The sequence below is a fragment of the Notolabrus celidotus genome, chromosome 15 (assembly GCF_009762535.1).
Source record: "Notolabrus celidotus isolate fNotCel1 chromosome 15, fNotCel1.pri, whole genome shotgun sequence".
Lineage (NCBI taxonomy): Eukaryota > Metazoa > Chordata > Actinopteri > Labriformes > Labridae > Notolabrus > Notolabrus celidotus.
This window is the reverse complement of record NC_048286.1, coordinates 11,242,792-11,265,077: the sequence shown is the minus strand read 5'-3', so window position 1 is coordinate 11,265,077 and position 22,286 is coordinate 11,242,792. Positions and strand designations below refer to the sequence as shown.

The 22,286-nt window shown below is 39.1% G+C and overlaps 3 protein-coding genes across 15 annotated transcripts; 2 read left to right on the top strand and 1 right to left on the bottom strand.

The window, feature by feature from the left end:
• The first annotated feature begins 985 nt into the window (after positions 1–985).
• Positions 986–4,062, top strand: LOC117826232 (apolipoprotein D-like). 4 transcript variants are annotated; one of them, XM_034702161.1, is made up of 5 exons: positions 986–1,108; positions 2,702–2,835; positions 2,995–3,116; positions 3,551–3,639; positions 3,719–4,062. In XM_034702161.1, the coding sequence occupies exons 1-5, from the start codon at positions 1,021–1,023 to the stop codon at positions 3,961–3,963; spliced, it is 678 nt and encodes a 225-aa protein (XP_034558052.1). In that variant the 5' UTR covers positions 986–1,020; the 3' UTR covers positions 3,964–4,062. The 4 variants fall into 4 exon arrangements, with proteins under 4 accessions (XP_034558052.1, XP_034558055.1, XP_034558053.1 ...); XM_034702164.1 differs by lacking the exon at positions 986–1,108 and adding an exon at positions 1,185–1,386; XM_034702162.1 differs by lacking the exon at positions 986–1,108 and adding an exon at positions 1,477–1,501.
• Positions 4,063–6,246: 2,184 nt separating this feature from the next.
• On the bottom strand, positions 6,247–20,050 carry LOC117826309 (apolipoprotein D-like). Of its 8 annotated transcripts, none has more exons than XM_034702265.1 (7): positions 9,251–9,340; positions 8,002–8,021; positions 7,781–7,915; positions 7,542–7,675; positions 7,205–7,326; positions 6,689–6,777; positions 6,247–6,558 (listed from the first exon to the last, which is right to left on the bottom strand). In XM_034702265.1, the coding sequence occupies exons 4-7, from the start codon at positions 7,659–7,661 to the stop codon at positions 6,317–6,319; spliced, it is 573 nt and encodes a 190-aa protein (XP_034558156.1). In that variant the 5' UTR covers positions 7,662–7,675; positions 7,781–7,915; positions 8,002–8,021; positions 9,251–9,340; the 3' UTR covers positions 6,247–6,316. The 8 variants fall into 8 exon arrangements, with proteins under 8 accessions (XP_034558156.1, XP_034558157.1, XP_034558162.1 ...); XM_034702266.1 differs by lacking the exon at positions 9,251–9,340 and adding an exon at positions 8,232–8,505; XM_034702271.1 differs by lacking the exons at positions 7,781–7,915; positions 8,002–8,021; positions 9,251–9,340 and adding an exon at positions 19,994–20,050.
• Positions 11,184–21,162, top strand: samd7 (sterile alpha motif domain containing 7). Of its 3 annotated transcripts, none has more exons than XM_034702260.1 (9): positions 11,184–11,289; positions 17,155–17,285; positions 17,605–17,729; positions 17,851–17,975; positions 18,091–18,172; positions 19,124–19,800; positions 19,897–20,012; positions 20,098–20,208; positions 20,600–21,162. In XM_034702260.1, exons 2-9 carry the CDS (start codon positions 17,241–17,243, stop codon positions 20,837–20,839), a joined length of 1,521 nt encoding a protein of 506 aa, XP_034558151.1. In that variant the 5' UTR covers positions 11,184–11,289; positions 17,155–17,240; the 3' UTR covers positions 20,840–21,162. The 3 variants fall into 3 exon arrangements, with proteins under 3 accessions (XP_034558151.1, XP_034558152.1, XP_034558153.1); XM_034702261.1 differs by lacking the exon at positions 11,184–11,289 and adding an exon at positions 16,943–16,964; XM_034702262.1 differs by lacking the exon at positions 11,184–11,289 and adding an exon at positions 16,949–16,964 and having other exon boundaries at positions 17,155–17,289; positions 17,607–17,729.
• The last annotated feature ends 1,124 nt before the right edge of the window (positions 21,163–22,286 follow it).

Genomic DNA, 22,286 nt, shown 5'->3' with positions numbered 1-22,286 from the left:
AGCACAAATTGAAGGTGATTGCTCTAAGTCTTTGAAATAGTTTCAAAATTAAACTTTTGACTGTAACTTACACACAAACACAAACTCAGATGGAAGTGTCTGACTCATGATTTCTCAACTTTTACTTAGGTACAATCATGCCACATTTTTGGTTGAGCACTAATTAGCAAATAATATCATGCTAACAAGTTAAACAAAGTCAACGTAAGCTGGTTTTGGTTGCATAGGTCACATTGTTGTTGACACATTATTTGCAGCTCACAACAAGCTTTTGGTGGTGGAGAAGCAGAGATCTTAAAAACAAAAGGTAATCATGTTTGAGATGCACAGGTATCACTTCCCCTTAGTATAAAGCATTTAAGTTTGTTGTGTTTTATATGGGCCTGACACCTGCTGAAACAGTGCAGACCAAGATGACTTAGCTTATAGACTAGCTAATGATTTGGTAAACAGTGCTATGTGATTCAAATTAAGTTAAAAACATAAATCAAGCTGCTTTAATAGAAAAAACAATGAAATCTCTGTCATATTTTAAGATTAAATTCTAGCATTAGGTCAAAGAATTTATCTGTGATCTGTTACAAAGCACTTCCCTTCTTTGGAGGTAGACATTGTTTTAATAGTGACACTTTTTTATGAAGACTAAGATTATAAAACAAAGCTCTTATTCTTAAACACACTACCCAAAGCTAAATGAGGTTTTAAATGTTGCATTTAGGGTCATAAAAATGTAAATACTCACTGCCATTTAGCTTCACATAGTGATATTTAAACTGTTGTGCATTGTGGGTCCTGTAGCTCTTTGTCTGATTCTGTTTCTCTTCTATTGATAAACTACAAGACTTCCTCACTTGCTCACTTATTTCCAGTGAAAGCATTTGAAAGGCCCTTTCAAGCTCTCTGTGAGAGCAGGGTGAGAGTAAATCCAAAGGCAGAGAGCTGCAATCAAGGAAACCAGATGCACCTGTGGCTAATTAATCCCTATTAACAACCCTTTGTGTGTATGTGAGTCAAGAGCACATGAGGTTTATAAAGCAGGGAGATGCAGTCAATGTTCCCCTGAGACTTCATCCACGTTTGACGAGTTGGACAGAGTGGAGGGAAATTTGTATGTTGTGTTTTTTATTGATAAGAACAGTGTCTTGTTGATGACTGCTGTGGTAAAAGAAAATCTACCCAGCAGAGACATGAATTCTGCTCTTCCCATAGTTTGTCTTATAAATGTGGCTGTGTTGTACAAAATATGGAGGAAAATGTCCTGCCAGTTAAAGCAGTGAATGTCTCTTATTCACTCTGTTTTCAAAAGTGAGATAAAAAGGAGAACGGCACTTTAGTTTTATGGTTGAAGTTAATGATCTGTAATTTGCAGCCCACCTCTTCATTGAGGTAAGATCATTTGGTTGAATAATACCTACAAAGGCTGTGGGTGGTTTCTAGCGCTCAGTCAGGGCGAAATGTTTTCTTCACCCTGTGCCAGTGCCTTTTTTTGCCATGCACAAAGGTACAGTTTGCTTTCAAGAAGGACCATTGGCTTTTCAGTTTCATTTATTTCCCATTCTTCTTGATTGAATTGTGAATTACCTACAAAATTAGGCTAATGTATGCATAGTAAGGCATCCAAAACCTGGGTTCAGGGGATAATTTGGAGTACCAGGGGTGAACATGAGCAAAGACTGTCATAGGCCAACTCTCTTTTCTATGTCATCAAGAAACTCTCAACCTTGTTCATCTTTAACAATGTATACATTTTCACCCTTTCTCTTTCTCTAATACATTGGCCACAAATGAGGCAAAAGCCTTAATGAGGTGATGCAAGTACCTGCATATGTCAACATTTCCCTCTTTCTGTCAGGAAGTTTCTATGAAAAAAAAACCTCTACCAAGCACTGCAATCACATGTCAGTCAGTCAGACAGCTCAGGTGTCAGTGTGATCGGTGGATGGGGAGGTAGAGGGAAAGTGCTCAGAAACTGACAGGTTTTATGTAATTGCATCAGAATCTTGCTTAATTTTTGATGCACCACAACAGCCCAGCATGCTTCAGCTCTTGTGGTCCGTTTAGTATGCAGGAACGATGCATTTTTTCAACTATCAACATGAAACGTGCAGATAAAAAATTTATTTAGGACGATTTTGTGAAGCTGCTTCTTAGCTGTTCGCTTTAACCTTAAGGAGTCCTCATTCCTTCCTCTCCTCTGTGTATGAGGTATTCATTCATTTTCACATATATCCACATTGTTATTGGCTCTGTGTCCATTTAACAAAGATAAACAAGTTTCATTGAGATGAACGCACACAGAGATGAATGACATAATCCACATTTGGTACTACAGAGATAAGAAGACAGTTTAACTGTTTGCACACCTCTTCATTTGAACAGGTGTGAACTCTCACACATTCACTCCACCTCCTCATCGCATGCTTTTACATGTAAACACAAGAGGAGGGGTAAAAAATGTGTTCGATGATGAAACCGTGGGTGCTTTGTTCTATAAAAGACCCCTCTATCTGACAGACCGGCACTCAGGTAGTATTGTTGATTCCATACAGGTGAGCGGACTGCAGTCATGACTCTTCATCTTCTTAGTGTCTCCTCCTCTTCTCTTTCTTTGTTAGACCTCACCTAATGCTTTTATCTTCACTGAGTTCAGGGGATCTCATGAAGTTTTCAGTAGTTTCATTGTTTTTTTTGTTCCCTGTAGCCCGTGTTGTGAAGATGAAGGCCATGCAGGTGATTTCTTTGACTCTGCTGTGTGCTGTAGCAGCCAGCGCTCAGGTCCTGAGGTGGGGAAAATGTCCCAAACCCCCAGTGCAGGCCAACTTTGATTCCAGCAGGGTGAGAACTCAACTCTTTTTCTTCTCTTTTCTGTGACCTATCAACATGAGATTTGAAGAATACTCTTGAAATTAAACCACTGTGCCTTGTCTTTAAATAACAGCTACATGTTCAAAATTAATCTAAATTTCTAAGTGTAAATCTGTATCTCCTGTTCAGTACGTTGGTAAGTGGTTTGAGATCCAGAAGCTGCCAACACAGTTCCAGAAAGGCGAGTGCGGCACTGCCACCTACAGCCCAAAGAGTCCTGGAGTCATCGGAGTCCTCAACAGTGAGCTTCTGTGAGTTTTTTTTTTTAAAGTTTGTCTCAACCTCCTTAAATAATGTAACTACAATTTCTCGCTCACTGCTCTAGTCACATTTCATGAAAATACACTTTTTAGACCACAAGAAATAAACACTTTTGTTCTGTAAGTTCAAGAAATTGTTTGGTTTCTTTTGGTTTGGCTAAATTATTATTTTGGCTATTATTATTTTAACCTTGATGCTTTAAGTCTTAATTAAAGTCCTCAGCCAAAATCTGTAATCATCTGTAATCACACAGTCAGATCTTGTATCCTGTTTCAAGTGAATAAAGCAAAGCCAATAGGGATAAGCTAAGAGTATAAGACAGATTGGAATTTTAAAAAAGAGAGTATCTGACAAGAAATGTTGATTTACATTATACATTTTTCACAATAAGGGTTTGAATGTTTCTGCTCTCTTTTTATTCCAGTGAGGATGGAACCATTAATTCTATCGTCGGCTCTGCCAAGGTCAAGCACCCCTCTGAGCCTGCCAAGCTGGAGGTCTCCTTCACTGACAGTAAGAACTTATCTCAAATATATTCTGGTATGCCAGTCATTATAAAAAAGTTCATTGATTCTCCTTCTCTTCTCTCCAGTTCCATCTCCCCCCGGTCCTTACTGGGTGCTTTCCTCCGACTACGAGACCCACTCTTTGGTCTATGGCTGCACAGACTTTGGCCTGTTCCGCATGGAGCTGGCCTGGATCCTGAGCAGAGAGCCCACCATGTCCGATGAGACCCTGCAGAGCGTTCACAGCATCCTGTCTGCTGCTGGAGTCAACGTGGATAAGCTGGTCGCTACCAACCAGGATGAGACTTACTGCATCCCCATGAACCAGTAACCTGAGATACTCCTGTTTCAGCCTACAGGACTATGAGATAGGGACACTTTGCCCTGTCAGCATGTCAATGCAAAGTGCAATAAACCTGTAGACAAAAAATGCTGTTTGGTGTCCTTTTTCCCTTAAGCATTAGGGTACTGAACCATAAAAACAAAAACATACTGCATTTTACACAATTTTACACACACTTCTCCAAAGTACACAACTGTTATTTTTCCAAAGGACTTATAACACTGAAAAAGTAAAGAAACATTGATGGAGCCCAAATGTGCTTTTCATCATGTACAGGAGAATAATTTCTTTATCAAATATTAAACAGTGTTTTAAGGCCTTGGGAGTAGGAATTAACACTCTGAAGTGTTGTAGGATCATTATCTGTACATATTAAAGTAAAAGTTTGAAAGAGCAAAACCTGACCTGTACCTCAACCTGCTTTTATCTTGCTCCTATGTTTGTTAATGTTGCATTTGAAGCTCCTGTGAGGATTTCAAAGTGTTTATGTGATAGACTGAGCTTCATACTGATGCCTCTATATGATCAATTAAAGTGCAAGACTGGCAGCAGGAGGACTGATTAGTCCTATGAAGTAATGGCATGCTGCAGAAGTTGCAATTTGCTCATGGTTTCCAATGAAAATGTTCATGTTGAGTGATATGTTTGATTATTAAAAGGAAGCAGAATGAGATTTTCATTAGGAAACATTTCTGTCACGTGTACGGGACAAGATCAAAGACACGACAAGTATCTCTTTGTCCACAGGGGGCGCCAAAATCCACACAAACCACAACTTCCTCTGAGTAGCTTTCAGAAATGTAGATCAATCACTTTGTTTTTTGCAAAGTGCTCACGTACTGGTGAATTAATCTTGGGGTCTCTGTGAGTAATATTTCAAACTGTCATCAAAACCTGCCCTTAATGAAAATGGTCATGGGGTAACTGTTTTAATGTTTGAGTTTATTGATAAATGATTGATTGGAAAGAACATACCACCTTGTGGTGTATTATGGGTTTATAGTAAGTAAAACAGTAGCTATTGCACTTTAAAAGGATTGTTAGTGACTATGATAAAAATGAAGTGTTAACAGTGATAAGAAACAATATTGGCATGCAGAAGCTGTGAATGAAACAGATAAAAGGACATTTCTAGTGTGTCTATAATCAATCAATCAATCTTTATTTATATGGCGCCATTTCACAATAGATGTTATCTGAAGACTCTTTACAAACAGAGCAGGTCCAGACCGTACTCTATGTCATAGTATTAACAAAGACCCAACATCAAGACAGGATAGGATCAAGTCCCATCTTACAGACAGGGCTCAGTTTGATCTCATCTTAATCCACCATGAGCAGAGCACTTGGAAGCATTTAGAAAGTTACAGTGGCAAGGACAAACTTCCTTTAATAGACATAAACCTCAAGCAGAACCAGACTCATGTTGAAGAGCTGAGACTGTGATGGGGTTGATAGGTGATAGAGGGAGATGAAGAAAAAGAGAGATGGATAGATAAATGTACATTACTTATGTTAAGTATTTGCCAGCAATAGTAACTTTTGCATTGAAGACACGTTTGACGTTTTTCCAACAGTTTCTCTGGTATCATTCATTATGAGTTTTTGTTAGTAAAATAGTAAAAGTACTTGATTTTGATTGGACGTTACATATCAGTTCACAGTAACAGTCTATTATTTCTTGATAACAGACCAGAGTTAGAAATTACAACTCATTGCTGGATATGGCTGTAATCACAGACTTGAGAACATCCTCTACAAAGTCTCCACTTATACCTCTCTAGAGGAGAAGAAGGAATAAAAGCATTCTTTACAACCATAAAAAGCAATGATCAATATCCCTGAGACAGCTAAATGCTGCATAAGAAGTCTTTTGATAAAGGTTAGCCCTGGACTGCAACTCACAAAAATGTCAAAATATAAAGCTTCATAAACTGAGCTTTCTCCGTTTATTTTTTAAGGTTTAGCATGCAGTTTTATTTTCATAAACCAGACATACTGTGTAGAGGTAATGGATATCCTTACTCTTAAACATTTATTATTAAAACATTCTACTTATTTACTGTAAAAGATCCAGAAAGCACTGATGATGTACAAATAAATGAAGGATTGAGAGAATAGCAACTGTCGTAAATTTAAAGGCAAATTAAATGAGCTGTTGAACGAATTGTAGGCAAGTTGTTCTGAAGTTCTGAAACAAAGTTGGTGGTGCAAACAGGTACTCAATTATCAACATTGTATTTCATCCAGAGAAGATACAAGAGCCTTCACTGCTGTGTAAATAACTTTATTACAATGACTGAGTACAGTGAGATGAACACTGAAGGCCTGCTCCATCTGTTTACTGGCTCATGGCGCTGCAGAGAGCTGGGTCCTGGTTGGTGGTCAGCAGCTTGTCCACTTTGACTCCCATGGAGGTCAGGGTGCTGTGCAGATCCTCCAGGGTCTCCTCAGGCAGGGTGGGTGTCCTGCTCATGATCCAGGCGAACTCTACGTGCAGCACACCGAGGTCAGTGCAGCTGTAGACCAGAGAGTAGTTGTTGTAGTCTGTGGACAGCACCCAGTAAGGGGCAGGAGGAGAGACTAGAGGAGTGGAGGAACAGGAAGGTCAAATTAAACAAAGATCTCTATGGATGAATTTTTGTGTTTCACTGAAAACGTCTTTGGCTAGAAATCTTTCGTACTCCTGGAGAGTTTTAAAATCAGTTCTTACACTCAAAGAAAGAGACCAGCAGCTTGGCAGGCTCAGATGCATCTTTAGCATAGGCAGAGCCACTGATGGAGTTGATGGATCCGTCAGCACTGAGAGAAACAAACAGTTAAGAGATTAAAACACTGACAGCAGTAATGCAGGAAATATTGTCCTTTAGGCAGCAAACATATTCATACCACAGTGTAACTACAGCTGTCACAAGTCTGTGGTAAAATAAAAATGGAAAATTGTACCACTTAAATGCAATATTGTTCTGTAAAAGCACAAAAGTTTCATGAAATGTACTTCAGTTCAGGACTGTGGTAAAAGTAATTTGTCACAGTTCATCTTATTTAAGTTCAGGTTTTTAAGAGCAGAACACACATTTTTTTCGTATAGAAGAAATATATTGTTTTTTGAACCGTTTCTTGACCAGTTAAAATATTACATTTTTACAGACTACAGAGAGCAGCCCAAAAAAAGTTAATCTAACATCCTAGCTCGCCTCAAGCTTCGAGATACATGCAGAGTACTCACAGCAGCTCCTGGTTCAGGACTCCAACGACTCCAGGGCTCTTCAGGCTGTAGGTGGCAGTGCAGCACTCGCCCTTCTGGAAGCTATGTGGCAGCCTCTGGATGTCGTACCATTTACCAAGATACTGCAGAGGAAGCAAATGGAGCAGGAGATCATCAAATTCAGTTCTTGGTAATGACGAGTTACACAATCATGAGGCATAAGAGGCCTTTTTTGTTGTTTTTGTGTCTCTATGGATAGTCAATTTTTTAAGGTTTAAAAAAACTCCTCCCTGTTCCTGCTGATCATTTTCAAGTAAAAGATAAGACCAATAAGATGATTAAGAGGTCTGGTATTCACCCTGGTAGCATCAAAGTTCTCCTGCACAGTTGCCTTGGGGCATCTTCCTGGGGAGATGACTTGGGCGTTGGCTGCCAGAACGGACAGCAGAGTGAAGGAAATCACCTGGAGGGCATTCATATTTTCTCTACAACCTGCAGAGAACAGCAACAAGAAGCCAAATTCAGTTTTCAAAATACATGAAAGAAAAGAGTCACCAGTGGAAAAGCTGAGGAGAACCGGGCCTTCATCCTGCTTACCTGAGTTCCTGGGAATCAGTGACGTTGTGAGTTTTGACGGCGTTTATATACATCAGTGTTGTGTGTCCTGCACACCTTCTTTTCTAAACATTTACATGTAAGGCTATCTTTGGGAAATGATGTGAGAACTGGCACCTGTTGAGATTGTATTTTGTGTTTGAACAGGCCTCTGACAGAAAACAGATGACTGACAGATTAGTGTAGACATTTAGTACACTGACCTTGACTGCTGTTGAAAACACTTTATAGAAAACAAATATGTATGGTTAAGTAACAACATACAGTATATATTCCTGTTAGGTTCTATAGTTATGTGGGTTTACAATGTTGTATATAAAATCAACTAGTTGTTAAGAGTATTCTTTAGAGGGTAACTTGGTGCAGATAGATGGATTCTCATAGAATTTGTGACAAAAATGAAGCAGATGCATGCTTATGTGATTTATAATACCTGTGGCTCCACATTTGTCAAGTTTCTGGTATCATAAAGTGCTATCAATAAAATGTTTTTGTGCAAAACAACAACAACAACAACCGGCCCATTTTCTCCACCTTCCTTCCAACACGTGAATTTCTGGACCGGCAGCTAGGCACAGAGTAACATAACGTGTTTTTCTCTGTTTTGTCTGTTCTGAGCTGCTGTTGAAACATAATGGCGGTTCATAATGTAAGCTGCTGCGAGGAGACCTGCTCCTTATTTAAACAATCATATACTTATCCTAAGTTTTAAGAATAAAAAAAGTTTTATATTGGTGATTATTCACTAATTTTAACATTTTTATAAATATCATATCTCATTTCCACCAAATCCGTTCTGCTAAATGCTGCTAACTTTTACAGACTGTACCTTTAATTTCCTATAATTTTTCTTTAACTTGGCTTTTCAAACAATTCTTTATCCCAGTTGATAACAGATCTCACAGCATTACTGTTGCATAGCAGCTGTGTTCCCTATGACTCAACCACTTTAACAAGCACATCAAGTAATTGACTTCTACAGTTGTACCCATTGAATAACAAGTTCTATCTGAAGGTATCCCTCCAAACATGAAGACAAAATCGTTCTGAGCTTGCTAGCAAAATAGATAATTAAAGATGGCAGAAAATATCTGTGTATCAGCACTGCCAAAGTACAACCGTTAGCATGCTTGCACACTTTGTAAACTTACCCTGATAAACATGTTAGCATGCTTAACCAGCAAAGATTTTAAAGATGACATTGGGCTAATACTTTTTTTTCTTCACAGTGAGCATATTAGTGCTAAAACACGAAATCAGTATGTTGGTCATTGTAAACAAAGCTTGTTTAATATGTCAACAGAGGGCTGTGTGCATGTTAGCAAGCATTAGCATTTAGCTGAAGAGACTCCTTACAGCATAGGAGGCATACAGAGGTTGTAGACCCTATTTTTTGTTAATATATGCGCAATTTCAGCGTCAATGTTGAATCAAGCTCCTTAATCGTTTTACCTTTTGTATTTTCTTCAACACTTTGTAAAACATTCTCTGAATCGTTTTTTGTTGCTTAATTAAAACCAGATGTTCGATCAGTTGTGTTGAAACCGAGACTGAATGAGGTGGTGTATCTTCTTTATTGATACAGATGTGAAGATACATAAGGTAGATAAAATGACTCCACTAAACCTTCTGCACTTTAAGTTAATTGAAGTTTAATTATTTGATAAGAAAAATTTGATGAGCATTTTCAAATAAGAAACTTTTGACCTTTCAGTTCATGGTTAGGCCTCCTTCCTGAGTCTAAGACAGCTAAGATCTAAGGCTTTTCCTGGTATTTCAGGGATTCATTATCCTGAAGAATCCTTCTATAGGATCTCATGGTAATCGAGACCTAAACAAGATTTCCTCCAAGTGTAAAAGACGTAATTCCTCAACCTTTGAGGGATTACAGCTTTGGTGCAATTGTCATTTGAAGGGGAAGAATCCAGGAAATCCAGGAGATCCGGATACCAGATTGTTACTGCAATTAGAAGATGGATGGTGTACGTACCTGAGCCAACTCAGTGAATTTATAGCTGGGCCTGTTCTTGAGGTTAAACCTGCTCTGATCCCTTTGCCTCACTGTGACACTATAATGCTGGGTGCAAACAACATGGACTGAAATCCCTTATAAAAAGCTTACACCTGGGATAGTCTTAAATTAGAGGTTTAAATGTTCTAATGCTCTGTTCTCTTAATTCTTCAATTCTTTATATGTGTTTTTTCTGGAAAAATGGTCAACTTGCTTGTCGTAAAGGAAATTGTGTTTTTTCCCTTTTTTGTTGAGAAGTTCCGCAATAAATCTTTACCAGGCATGTTGGCTGATAACTAACAAAGCAATGCAAATGATTCGATTTGTACACAGTAAATTGGAAACTTCAACATTTAAGAGATTTTATTAAATGTATCATGCATTGTTTTTCCTCGATCTCTGAACTTTCAAGGTATACTTTTAGTTATTGTTTTACCTTAAAACACATTAATACTCAAAATATTGGTACCATGTCACAAAAATCGACCTATATATCTTGCTCTCGCTGAAATATAAATATTAACCTATATATATGCACAAAAATCGAACACATGCTATTTAAGCTAATGCAATAGCCTCTACATGAATATAATATTTAAAGTAAATCTAGTGGTTGACACTTTCGTATACTTAAGTGTTATTTTTATTTCTAACTTTTTTATTAGACTCAGCCAACATAACACAAAACAACAGTGTAACCATTAGACTCAGAGGCTGATATCATGCACTAATATTTAATTGCAATAAAAGGTCATAAAAGTAAAAAGACAAAAGTAAAAATTAAATCAAAAATTAGAATTGGATAAATAGATATATACAAATAAATAAATACATACATAAAAATAAAAATAGATTAAATAATTAAATTAATAAATCAATATTATTTAAGAAATATAAATAATTAAAATATTATAAATGTGGAAGTATAGTTGATATACATACTTTCAAATGGGATTTGTAGACTTGGGTATTGCTTCTTTTACTAAGTTAAATGATTTAAAACTACTTCTTCTATTGTTTAAAATAAAGAAAAGGTATTGAGTGTTGGTCCTCCGCACTGCACTGCAGGAAAATAACCCAGCTTATTATAGCTAATGGTCAAACCACAGCATGGTACATAACAGCTCTTATATGAGGAATCAATCTACACACACACACACACACACACACACACACACACATACACACACACACACTGTGCATTAGTCACAGTGTAGGTGTGTGAGGGTATATACAGTAATAAGCACACGTGAGACCACTCAGTGTCACAGTGTACCCATGAACTGTTAGAGACCATGTGCACATTTTTATGTCTACACTCTTCTTAGAGAGAGGACTGCAGAATAATGAGCTGCATCATTACCTGAAGATAATCTCGACCTAGCAAAGAAAAAAAAAAACATAAATACGAAGAGTAACAGGCTTTCAAACAAGAGAAGAAGAAAACCTAATCCCCTGCTCTGTGAGGCTGTGAACAGGGGTAAGCTAACTGCTAATATCAGCATACTAACAAGAACACAATAAACATTGATGCAAAGCAGTTATCGTTTAGCATCTTAGTTTAGCATGGTAGCAAGTGCTGTCATGTTTAGACCGCAGAATGTATAAAACATGTACGTAGTCTCTTTGATGTCACCCACTGGTTTCTGAAGCAAAATTTTGAAGTCTATCAACGACAGCTGCCATATTGGCCTTTAGCCTCCTCACTAACCTTGGGTATGCAAATTGAGCTTAACTGCATCTTCCCTCCAGATTTTTATACATGGACGCATGATGAGTCCTTTGAATCAGTCTTAAACCTTAAAGATGGGACACCATTTTGCTTGGACTTCTGTGTTTTCAAACTCTTGATATGAAATATGTTCTATGATTCTACCTGTTTATTTAAGTTCTGACCAGATGAAATCTGTGCATTTCTTCACAACAGCCCTGCCTTCATTCAGGATCCTTTTTGTATATTTTGTTTAAAGGGTTTATTAAGGTGATCATTTGTGATCTAAGTTGTGATCAACCATTAAAACACCTGACAGTATCGTACCTCACAGATCACAATAAGTATAATGTTTAATCAAGACCTCCCTAAAGCATTTCCAGTTTTGACTGTATATTAAGATGGACTGCATAAGTGTTGTAATACAAAATACTCCCTCTATATAGCTCCCTCTACAGACTGGCTGCAGAAAAGGCCATAAACCCTGCCCCCTTCATTTTAACAGATTGAACATGGATCAAACTATAAAACTGAAATACATGTCATTTACATGTTTTTTGAACATGGTTTCTTTCACCATAGTTAGTTCCTATCATGCTTATTAATGTTCAAGTGTTCATTAACAAGTTATTTGACTTTTTTAATGATTGGCAGCTCAGACTCAGATGAGGCTGTCGGAGGAACGGGGGAGAGAAAACATAAAAACACGAACACAAGAATCCTTGAACTTTCCATAGCCACTGGTGTTTGCTTCAAATAAACACAAGAATCTGTTCTGCTGGTGAGTGCACCCACCTGAGGGGTCTATGGGGTTTTATAAGTGAGCTAAATGCTTGTTATAGTTAGCAGAAGGAGTGTGATGTCAGTCCTCAACTTCACCCACCAGATTGCTAATGCGCATGCCTGGGCTCCACGAGCACAATATGTCAGCACCCTCCAATCTTCACATCTCACAATGAGAGGAGCATGGAGGCACGGTGTTTAATAAACAGCTAATGGTTTTGACAAAGATTATCACCTTGTGAAATGAGAGTTTATTGCAGATTTGCAAGTTACAGATGCATTCACTTTATTCACTGATGAATTATCGTGTTTGTATGTTTCAAGCACATGCATTTACTTCTAGGTTTCCTCCTTCTTCTGTTTTTTTGTATGTTTCTTATTTTGCAAACTGTAGAAGCAGATAGACACATCACACAGACCCCCCTTCATATCGTGTCTGCTGTTTAGCAGAATCTGCCCTCAGCCCCCCCACAGTGCACACCTTGCTGCTCACCCCGCATTAAAAGCAAAACATCATTCAGAGGAGTGCAGGCCTGCATGCTGTAATCAGTGGGTGAGCACAAACTGTCAGATTAAGAGGTCTGAGAGGATGATCCAGCCAACATTTAGTCGGATTTCAAGCAAATTACCAGCAAGCATGTTTGGGTCAACATTTTTGGCTCCCTGGTGTGCTCAATACTTGCGACAACCAAACTGGACATGTGAAGAAAAACAAAAACAAGGCTGATCTGCTGGATTTTGAAAATCTACCAACAGCATCGTGTAGCTTCTCTGCATGTGGCCTCAGAGCTGTTAAGGAGGGGTTGGCCATTTTGCCACTGGAAAAGGAAGCTAAGCATTTAGGTGTCTTAACTATGGTCTAAAGTGCTAACAAGGGATTAGTGAGGTAAACGATGAAAGAGGTTTAGCACTCCATGCTTAGGACCAGTGCTGCTGCAGTAATTACACATCAGTTGCAAGGTGCAGCAAGCAGTTGGAAGGGAGATCATAGTGATGTCAGGACAGGGAGGGCTTACCGCAGGAGATAAGGCCAGCTAATGGAGATGAAATGAATCAGTATTTAAAAGGTCTTTTTTAGTTAAGGCAGTTAGCTGGCAGCAGACAGTTGGCTGGTTGGAAGGAGGCCGGTCAGTTGGACCTGAAGGAGAAACAGTACGGAGTCTTTCTGTGAACTCTCAGAAGATTTTTTTTATATTTTTGACTCTGTTTTTTTCTGAAGTTAAATTAAAAAACTGCCTCTAGCTCTGCATACGGAGGAGAACTTCGGGTGAGTCAAATAAAACTTCCATTTTCAATATTCCTTTATTTTTTGTGGCAGAATTGTTTTTTTGTATTTTGTTGCATTTACTCTGCAGTTCTTCGAAAATTACAAAATATACTTTATTTCTTATGACTTCTATAATATCTTCACACACTCAAAAATGATATACTAATGCATTAATGTGTGATGAAAATAAATCAAAGTAACCTTGAAATCCGCTTACAGTGCTGACAAAGTAATTACTTTTTTCTTAAAAAACAATGCGAAACGTTGAAACAGTAAATCTTGTTATGTGAATTGTAGGCAGTAAACCTCATGAAGACTACAGATCCCTCAGCTTATGATTAAACTAAAGGCCAATGCGATTATTAAAAGAACAACCTTGAAATCTGGATAATTACCCTCATAATTAGCCCAGATTGTGGGATGAAATGAAAATAATGTTATGATGACTTATTTTGTGGTTCTTAAAGTGCAGTAAACGGTAATAATGTGTCTACACTCTACTCTGTACACTCATTTATATTATTTATAACTTTGCACATTGTCATGTGAGTTTATGAAACTTAATCTAACTTTGAAATTAATACACCCTGGGTTTAATAAACAGCCATCATATAGTCTAATTCCGCTGCATATAACTGGCCGAATAAACATGGTTTAAGCATGTGTTTGTTGTGTGAGAGAGGATTAGGAAGGACTAGACAATACTTCTGTCTTGTCTGATATGACCTCCTCAGGGTTCCATCTCAGTCGTCAGCAATTTTTCCCTTTAATTCATTCTTATAATGAGATTAACCAGGCAACAGCAAATCCAACGAGTCCAATCCCTGGATTTGGCAGCTGTGTCGTGGCCCTTGCCTGTCGAGGAAATATGACTAGAGTATCTCGAGCTCACTCCAAAGATGACAGATACACTCAGTAAAAGAAAAAGACGAAAAGCTACTTCAAGTTTTTTAAATCGTGATGCTGCTAAAAGAATGCAGAGAAAGAACAGGTTTGGATGTGCAGAGTTACATTGGTTGAGTCTCAGGCTACTACTTGACTTAAGAGACTTAAAAGAAAAACTAATCAAAGTTTTAGCTGCGATCGTACAGGTCTTATGAAGGATTCAGGTTCACAGAAAGCTCTAACTACAGAGTCACAGAGATAAACATTCAAATGTCAAAAAAACTGATGATCAGACAACAACATTCAACCATTATTCTAGAGAGACTTACAAAATCAAAGAGTCTTTTAAACACTGAGATAAAAAAAATCTGATATTGTTTCTGTAGCACAAAACTGACTCCAAATTCTGCATAATGTAAACATCGTCACTTTACACACATCATCAGTATACACTGTCATAAAAGACTTGCAGGTTCAGATGTTTTTTTAAGCTTATCTTTTATTGTTATGCTTTTTTTATCCTTCAAAATATCCTTATGCACACATTGTTTCTAAATCTGTTTTGCTGCATGTGGAGTTCATAGACATCTTCCAAACCTTTTTATTGCAACTGTAGTGAGGTTAATCCATCATTGAAAAAATGTAATGTTTTCTGCAATATCTTGAGTTTTCATACGATACAATAAGTCAGTATTTTGTTAGTTCAAGAAAGACCAAACACACGTATCAGGGGGATACAGTCACATCTTGAGAGACAGAGTGGAAAACAGTGTTCCTGTGCAGCAGACAGGCGTGTTTGTTAAAGAGTCTTTGGGGAATGTGGGAAAAATCAGAAGATGTTATTTTTCAAAGACTGCAAAGTATTTATGATTTTGGAAACAGGGGTCTAAACTCTATTTTCCAACTGGCTAATGTTTATGCAAGGATAAGCAACAGTTAGTTAGCAAGTTTCAAATCTTTTATTCCTTGGTTTACATCTAGCTAGCAAGACTTAATCATAAAGCATCCTGCTCTTACATGCACTTCAGCTTCAACAGAAACAGAGTCCGATAATCTTGAACAGTTTTTAGAACCCTAGAAAGTGTGAATCATTAATACCCAGGGCCCAGCAGCTCAGGGCTTAGAGCCCACTTAGGAATTAGAGAGACATAAATGTTGAATAACATTTCTTCTCATTTGCTGATACTGATTTTTATGACTTTGGCAGAGAAGTAGGTGGAGGCAGGGTGCATGTGTTCGCGCCACATAGCTCCACATAAACCGATTGAATCCCCAGATTTATCCTCAAGGTGTTTTTAGGACATCCTGGGAGCTAATGGAGGCTAATAGGCTTAGCACTTAGGGTGTATTGTCCGGGATGCTTACAGGCAAGGTTTGCTGAGGGTAAAACTCTAAACGTGCGGATTACCTCCAACACATCCCTTTAAAGTGCTGTATAGCCAGGACTTAGCTAATAGGATCCTGGGGGTGGTGAGGGCCTTGAGAAGGCGGGGCTGGGGGGGGTTGGATGAGCTGGCAGGGCACTCTGCAGGCAGGTCAGCAGATGTAGCTAGCAGACTGTTGCAGGGTTAATAGGAGGATTACAGCCCTCAGATTAGATGGGCTTCAGAGGGAACTTGAGTGACTGCAGATAATGCACAAGGTCTCGGGGCAAATCTTGTGGCGGCATTTGTTTGGGGGAGGGGACAACAGAGAAATATGTGCACAGTTAGCACAAAGACATCAACACAAAAATTATGAATATAAAGGAACAGAAGTTGAAGGAGTGGATTGTGGACTTCTTATGCAGCAAAGATTGAGTATTTTTAAGTACCCAAACACACATTGCACTCTGGCCCTGGGTCAGCAGACGTTGTACAGTACAGTATCATATTTTCTGATGGGGTTTCTGCCATGTTGGCGTCTAATTGGAGGTGTCCAAGTCAATTGTGATTGTGCACACAAGCTGCTGGCTCAGCAGAGAACTATATGCCCATTAGGTTGTATGACTGTCTCTCTGTGTATGTGAGTATTATAACTGTACATGTATGCTCATTAAACAGGCAATGGTAATAAAATACAAAGAACTTAAAAGTTGATGAAAAAAAGTATCCAAAAGAAGAAGAATTTCTGCTGATCTTGACACTTTTAACAAGTTAAAATTAAGGTTAGGATTTGGTATTAGGTGTTAAATTTAAGTTAAGGATAAGGGTACGGTTAGTGTTAGGGTTAAGGTAGGTTTAAGATTAATGCTTAATGCTCAGATAGAGGTGAGAGGTGGCTCTGAGGATCAAAGGTGAGAGGATGAATCGAGTCAGTGTCTGTGTGTGACTGAAATCTCTGAAGCCTGCTTATTCTGGTCTCTTTTCTGCACTAATTCAGACAAAACTAGTACAAAATCAGAAAATAGGATACATGGTGTCTGCCACAACCATAAAATTTCCCTCTGAGCTGATAAATAATGTTGAATTGATTAAATAAAAATTGATGCAACAGAACAAAGTTCATTGAACAGCTACAGCTCTCAAATGTAAAGATATTTGCTTCCCTCTAGTGGATCCATGAGAAATTACAAAATCTATTTATCCACCAAGTCTAATTTGCTATTCTGTAAAGCTGCAATTTATGGTGTTATATTATACTAACCAATTTGTTAGGGTCGTTCTTGTTAGTTGCTGTGATGTATTGCCCTTTTTAACAACAACTTCCTCAACTTTCAGGTGGAGGCCAAAGTTTGCTGAATGTGTAATGACCCCACGAGAGCAGCTGAGGAAGATGACAGCGCTGGGAGAGCAGGGGGCTTTGGATGAGAAGCACTGGTACCGTCTGGTTAATGGCATGTCTGCTGGAGGTGAGTGGAGACATTGGGAAGATGAGAACGCATGACAGCATCAATATTTTGAAGTTAAGTCTTAAAGCTTAAAAAAGGGGGGAGTGGATTACAAGAATTTGCAGACATTCAATTTGAATGTTTGTATTTTCCTATCATCAATCTCTCACATCCTTGTAGTCTGAATTTGGGTCCAACCAGGAGTTCTAAAAGGTTACATCTTTGTGACCTTGTCTACCATATATTGAATCTCATGAATTGTCTCCTGCTTTTAAAGTCAGAACATTTCTCAGGGTTTACAGCCATGTGACCCTTGGTGCTTTTGCCCCTTCTCTTGCAGAGGCTGAGGCAGAGGCAGGAGATGATAATGAGAAACCAGATGGCCATGGCTCCGCAGATCCTCACACAGGGGCAGCAGAGGTTACAAGGAGTCCCAACACAGTTTGAACCTCGCTTCATGGAGAGGTCTGCACCTGACTTTATACTTAAATATGAAGTTCTTTAACAAAGTAGCAGCCATCAGGATGTTCACAGCTGATAATCTGTCTGCAAAGTGAACTGACTTTCTGTGCTTCTCTTTCTCAAGGGAGCTTGTTCCCCCTGCGGAAATGGTAGCTTCCGAGGCCAGACAGATGCCCATGGGGCCTCACCTGGGTCCACCTCTACCTCCACATGCCAATGTCCTGCCTGGAAGAGCATTCCCAGGAGCAGGTGAGCATTGTTGAGAGCATGTCCGAGCCTGAGAGAATTACTGGCCCTGTGTAGAGGAATGTAAACGAGCTCTAACAGCCTGCCTCACTCTTCACTCTTTCTTTCCTTCTCTCAGCTGGCTATGGCTTCTTGCCCTCTGAGCCGATGGAAACAGTTGCCCGGCGACAGGAGCTCATTCACAAGCAAAACATTGCCAGGTAGTTTGTGCAGAGGATTTTTTTTATAAAGATAGACATCAGAGAAAGCTGAATGAATAAAACTGTGACATTTCAAGCACTTTAAGGGTAAACTGTATTCCTCTATGCTTTATTGGATGGTTTGGATCAAAGTGAGACTGTGTAAGATGCTGGTGAATAGTGAATGTTTTTAATACTGTAGATATCAGTCTGCATGGCCCTTGTTTGGAAAACTAGGCCATGGTACCAACACAGATAGGCACAGCTGTGGTCCAGTAAACCATCGCCTCTTTTTTTATGGTTAGCTTCTCCTCTATACAGACCTTCCTGTACCTGTATAGACAGACCAGGCTATTGTTGTTGACAAATTTGATACCAAAAGACCCGCCCCTCCTTGATTATGATAGGTGGGTGATGGAGAGTTGACTCTGACGAGTGCAGAGGTATCTCAAAGGTTTAACTTTGTTCAACTGAGAGTGCTGTGAGCGCAGCAACAAAACCGCAGAGGGCAGTTTTGTGCTCATAGGACACTTAGTGCAGAAAATCACTGGATTGTTTTGGTTTTGTTCTGAAAAAGGGGCTGACAGTGCAAAAAACACAATCAGTGTACACAGACGTATAGTCTTTTCGGCCGATAAAACTATATTTACATGTAGCATTGATATAAAGGCAAAAACTATCATCATGTGTCAGACTCTGCTTGGCCCCCATCTTGGATATCTTGTTAACATCAGTGACGACTGCAGTGTTCTTTTTGCGTCATGACCTGCCTCTGGAGACACGTGCTCAGCATGAGGGGCATGAATGAATAACAACTTTGTAAAAATTGGGGCCATGCTGACTACCAGCAATAGGACATAATACACTGTACAGTTATAAGTTCCTCATATAGCCGTTCTTTAAAAAAAAGCTGACTATCCCTTTAGAAATGAAGTTCTAATATATCAGATATTTGTGTGTGCTTCTGTTTAGAATGGAGATGAATGCCATACTGCATCAAAAGGAGCTTGAGAACGCCCATCAGAAGGGACTGCTGGGAATGAATAACCCCATGGGGTACCCTTCAAACCCCATGGCGTTCAGGAGTCGTCAGCGCCTGCCAGACGGCCATGATGTCTTCGTCCACCGTCCCACCCTGGATGAGCTTCACTCCAACAGCCTGCTTATGTCAGCCAGCCCATACCCACCAATCAGCACACTACACAGAGAGCGAGGACGTAGGGCAGGCAGGAGGCCGACTGCCCACAAGACCTCAGAGAGCCACGCCGCCAACCTGAAGGGCCAAACAGAAGACAAAGGTGTGGAGCAGAGTCCAGGAGCAACGTCAGGGGAGGAGAAAGAGGTGGAGGCAAAGGGGGACATCGGAGAAGAGTGTGCAACCAGCAAGACACACCATCAGGCCAAAATAGACTCTGAGCACAGCACAGGAAGCAGGAAGAACTACAAGGAGGGGGACTCCAGCCTGCGCAAAAACTGTGTGAACAGTCAAGATAGCTGCTCAGATGTTCCCAATAACAGCACGAATGACAAAGACATATCCAGCCAGTGCTCAGCTTTCCAGGAGAAGTTCATGTATCCCTCTGCTGGAGGAGCGCTCACAGGCATGCCTTACATGTTCCCAGTCCCAGGAAATGGTTTCCTTCCACCTGGTGGGTCCTGAACAGAGATCAGTAGATAATCCCTGAGTTAATTATGTGACCTGTATGATATAGATCTAACACATTATTTGTCATTATGTTTTCCAGGTCCAGCCAATCTCTTTATGAATGGTGATGAGGTGCCTGAAGACATAAGGAAGTGGACAGTGAATGATGTTTACAACTTCATCAACAGTATACCCACCTGTTCAGAATACGCTCAGGTTTGTTGCTTTATAATCTTCCTCCTCTGTTTTTTGTTATGTTGAGTCTTTCTTCTGTATAACATTACATGATTTCACTATACAGACATTCAAGGACCACATGATTGACGGTGAGACTCTGCCCCTCCTGTCAGAAGAGCATCTGCTGGACACACTGGGGCTCAAGCTGGGACCAGCACTCAAGATCCGCTCACAGGTGAGGTACAGTGATTGTTGACGGAGCCAAGAAAAATCTGAGTGAAGCTGCAGAATTAGAAATATCGGAATTAACTTTGTGATTTATTGATTCAAGAGGGTTGGTTCCACTTAAAAGGACTCTCATGATTGCCTGCACAATACTAAATCCTGCAGATCCACAATGCAAAACAACTCTGCACAAATTTGCATCAGACAGATTTATGATATGCATAGCAACCTAAACAATAGTGTGGTACATGTTTAGTAAACAGAACTTGTACATTTTTAGATTTACAATATTTGGTAGAAGAAGTAAAATATATGATATAAAAATAGAAATGTACCTCGCCATTTAAGCTTACCGTTCCTCTGTTGTCCTGCTTTATTTCAAATGTCTTTTTGCCCCACAGGTGTCCAGGCGCCTGGGCAATATGTTGTACATGATGAACCTGCCGCTCCCCACCACAGGCCTGCAGGCCACTCCAGAGAAGGCCGGAGACCGCTCACCAGAGACCGGCTCTCCCGTCAACTGCAATAGCGAGGAGATGATAGCGAGTCCCGGAGACCCTGATGTCCTCAAGTCCTCAGAGCACATCCAAGAGACAGAGAACAACAACTCCCCTCCATCTGCCAGCAGCGAGATGGCCTAATCAGCACTAATAATGCGGACACATGCAAACCAAGCCAGTCCTGGCCTGCAACTACATCTCAGCATAACGTGTCCTCCTGCAGCAGTGGCAGATTTGTTTACATTATGATGATCTGATTTCACGATTCTACGGTCAACGTAGTTTTTCTTTGTCAACACAGGCATCAGTTTGTAAATGTCTTTTTCTAGCTTTAAATGACCACTTACAAGCTGCTGAGTGTAACTTCCACAGTAGGCCCGTATAAGGACCACATAAATAACATGGTAATGGTTTTGCAACGGAATGATGAGTTTTTTATTTGGTTGTGATACATTTATGCAAATGTTGGGTTGTAAATAAAGTGTTTTTCTAAAAAATAAACTGTGGTGCTACCTTGATGTAAGGTCAAAGGACAAATAATAGAAGATCATGAATCACATATTTTAAGAAAAATACATCTAAACCCCCAAACTAACAAAGACTATTACCTTTAACTGTACCAGCCACCATGTGAAGTCCAGCTGACAACTGAGCACGAGATTCAAAATCTTATAAATGCTCTGTTGCAACAATGCTGAATTAAAACTCAAAGTAAAAAAGTATGAGAAAAAAATCTACATACAGTATGGACAGTTAAAGTACTCTTATGCAGAGTCGAATACGGAATACAGTTGTTGCAGTAACCCAGACATAAGTACAATCAAGAAAAAGTTCCAATTAGTAAAATAAAATAAGTAAAAATAAAAATAGATAATTAAAGATAGAATACAATTTCGATATACACAATGTTACAAATGGAATTTAGATAAATATAAATATAAAAAATGGCTTAAATAGCAGTAATTACAGACAGTATTAAAAATGTTTCAGTAGTGACAGGTTGACATGGTGTTATTATGGTTGGTAATGACAGATTAAGCAATATAATAAATACATATGGGTATATAATATATATAATGTAATATAACACAATATAATACAGCAAAGATAATTATATAATATAATGTAATATGCATTGTAATTAACAGCACATTTCATGCAACTGCAAGGTCAGTAAAAGACAAGTGAGAAGAAAAACATTTCCCATGATATTGTTATCAAGAAGAGGTGCCAAATGGAAAAAATGAAGTATTCAATAAAGCAGGGTCTACCTCACAACTGTAAGCTAAGTTAGTATCCAATACATCAGACTAAAATCATTTTTCTCCCAATTTGAACATAGAAATTGACAACGCTGTAAAAGAGCCACCATAAAACCCAAAGGCGAACTGTATAACCTATCAATGAACATTACTGTGAGACTGTGGAATAGATGTATTAATATGCCAGACAACAGGCTAACTAAACAAATCTTCTACTGGGATTATTCTAACAGCTACACCTGGACCTCAGAGCTTGTGAAAATATTTGATAAGGTATGTCTCCAATATATTTATAGAACAAGTTAACTTGTTGTGGGAGTCAGATT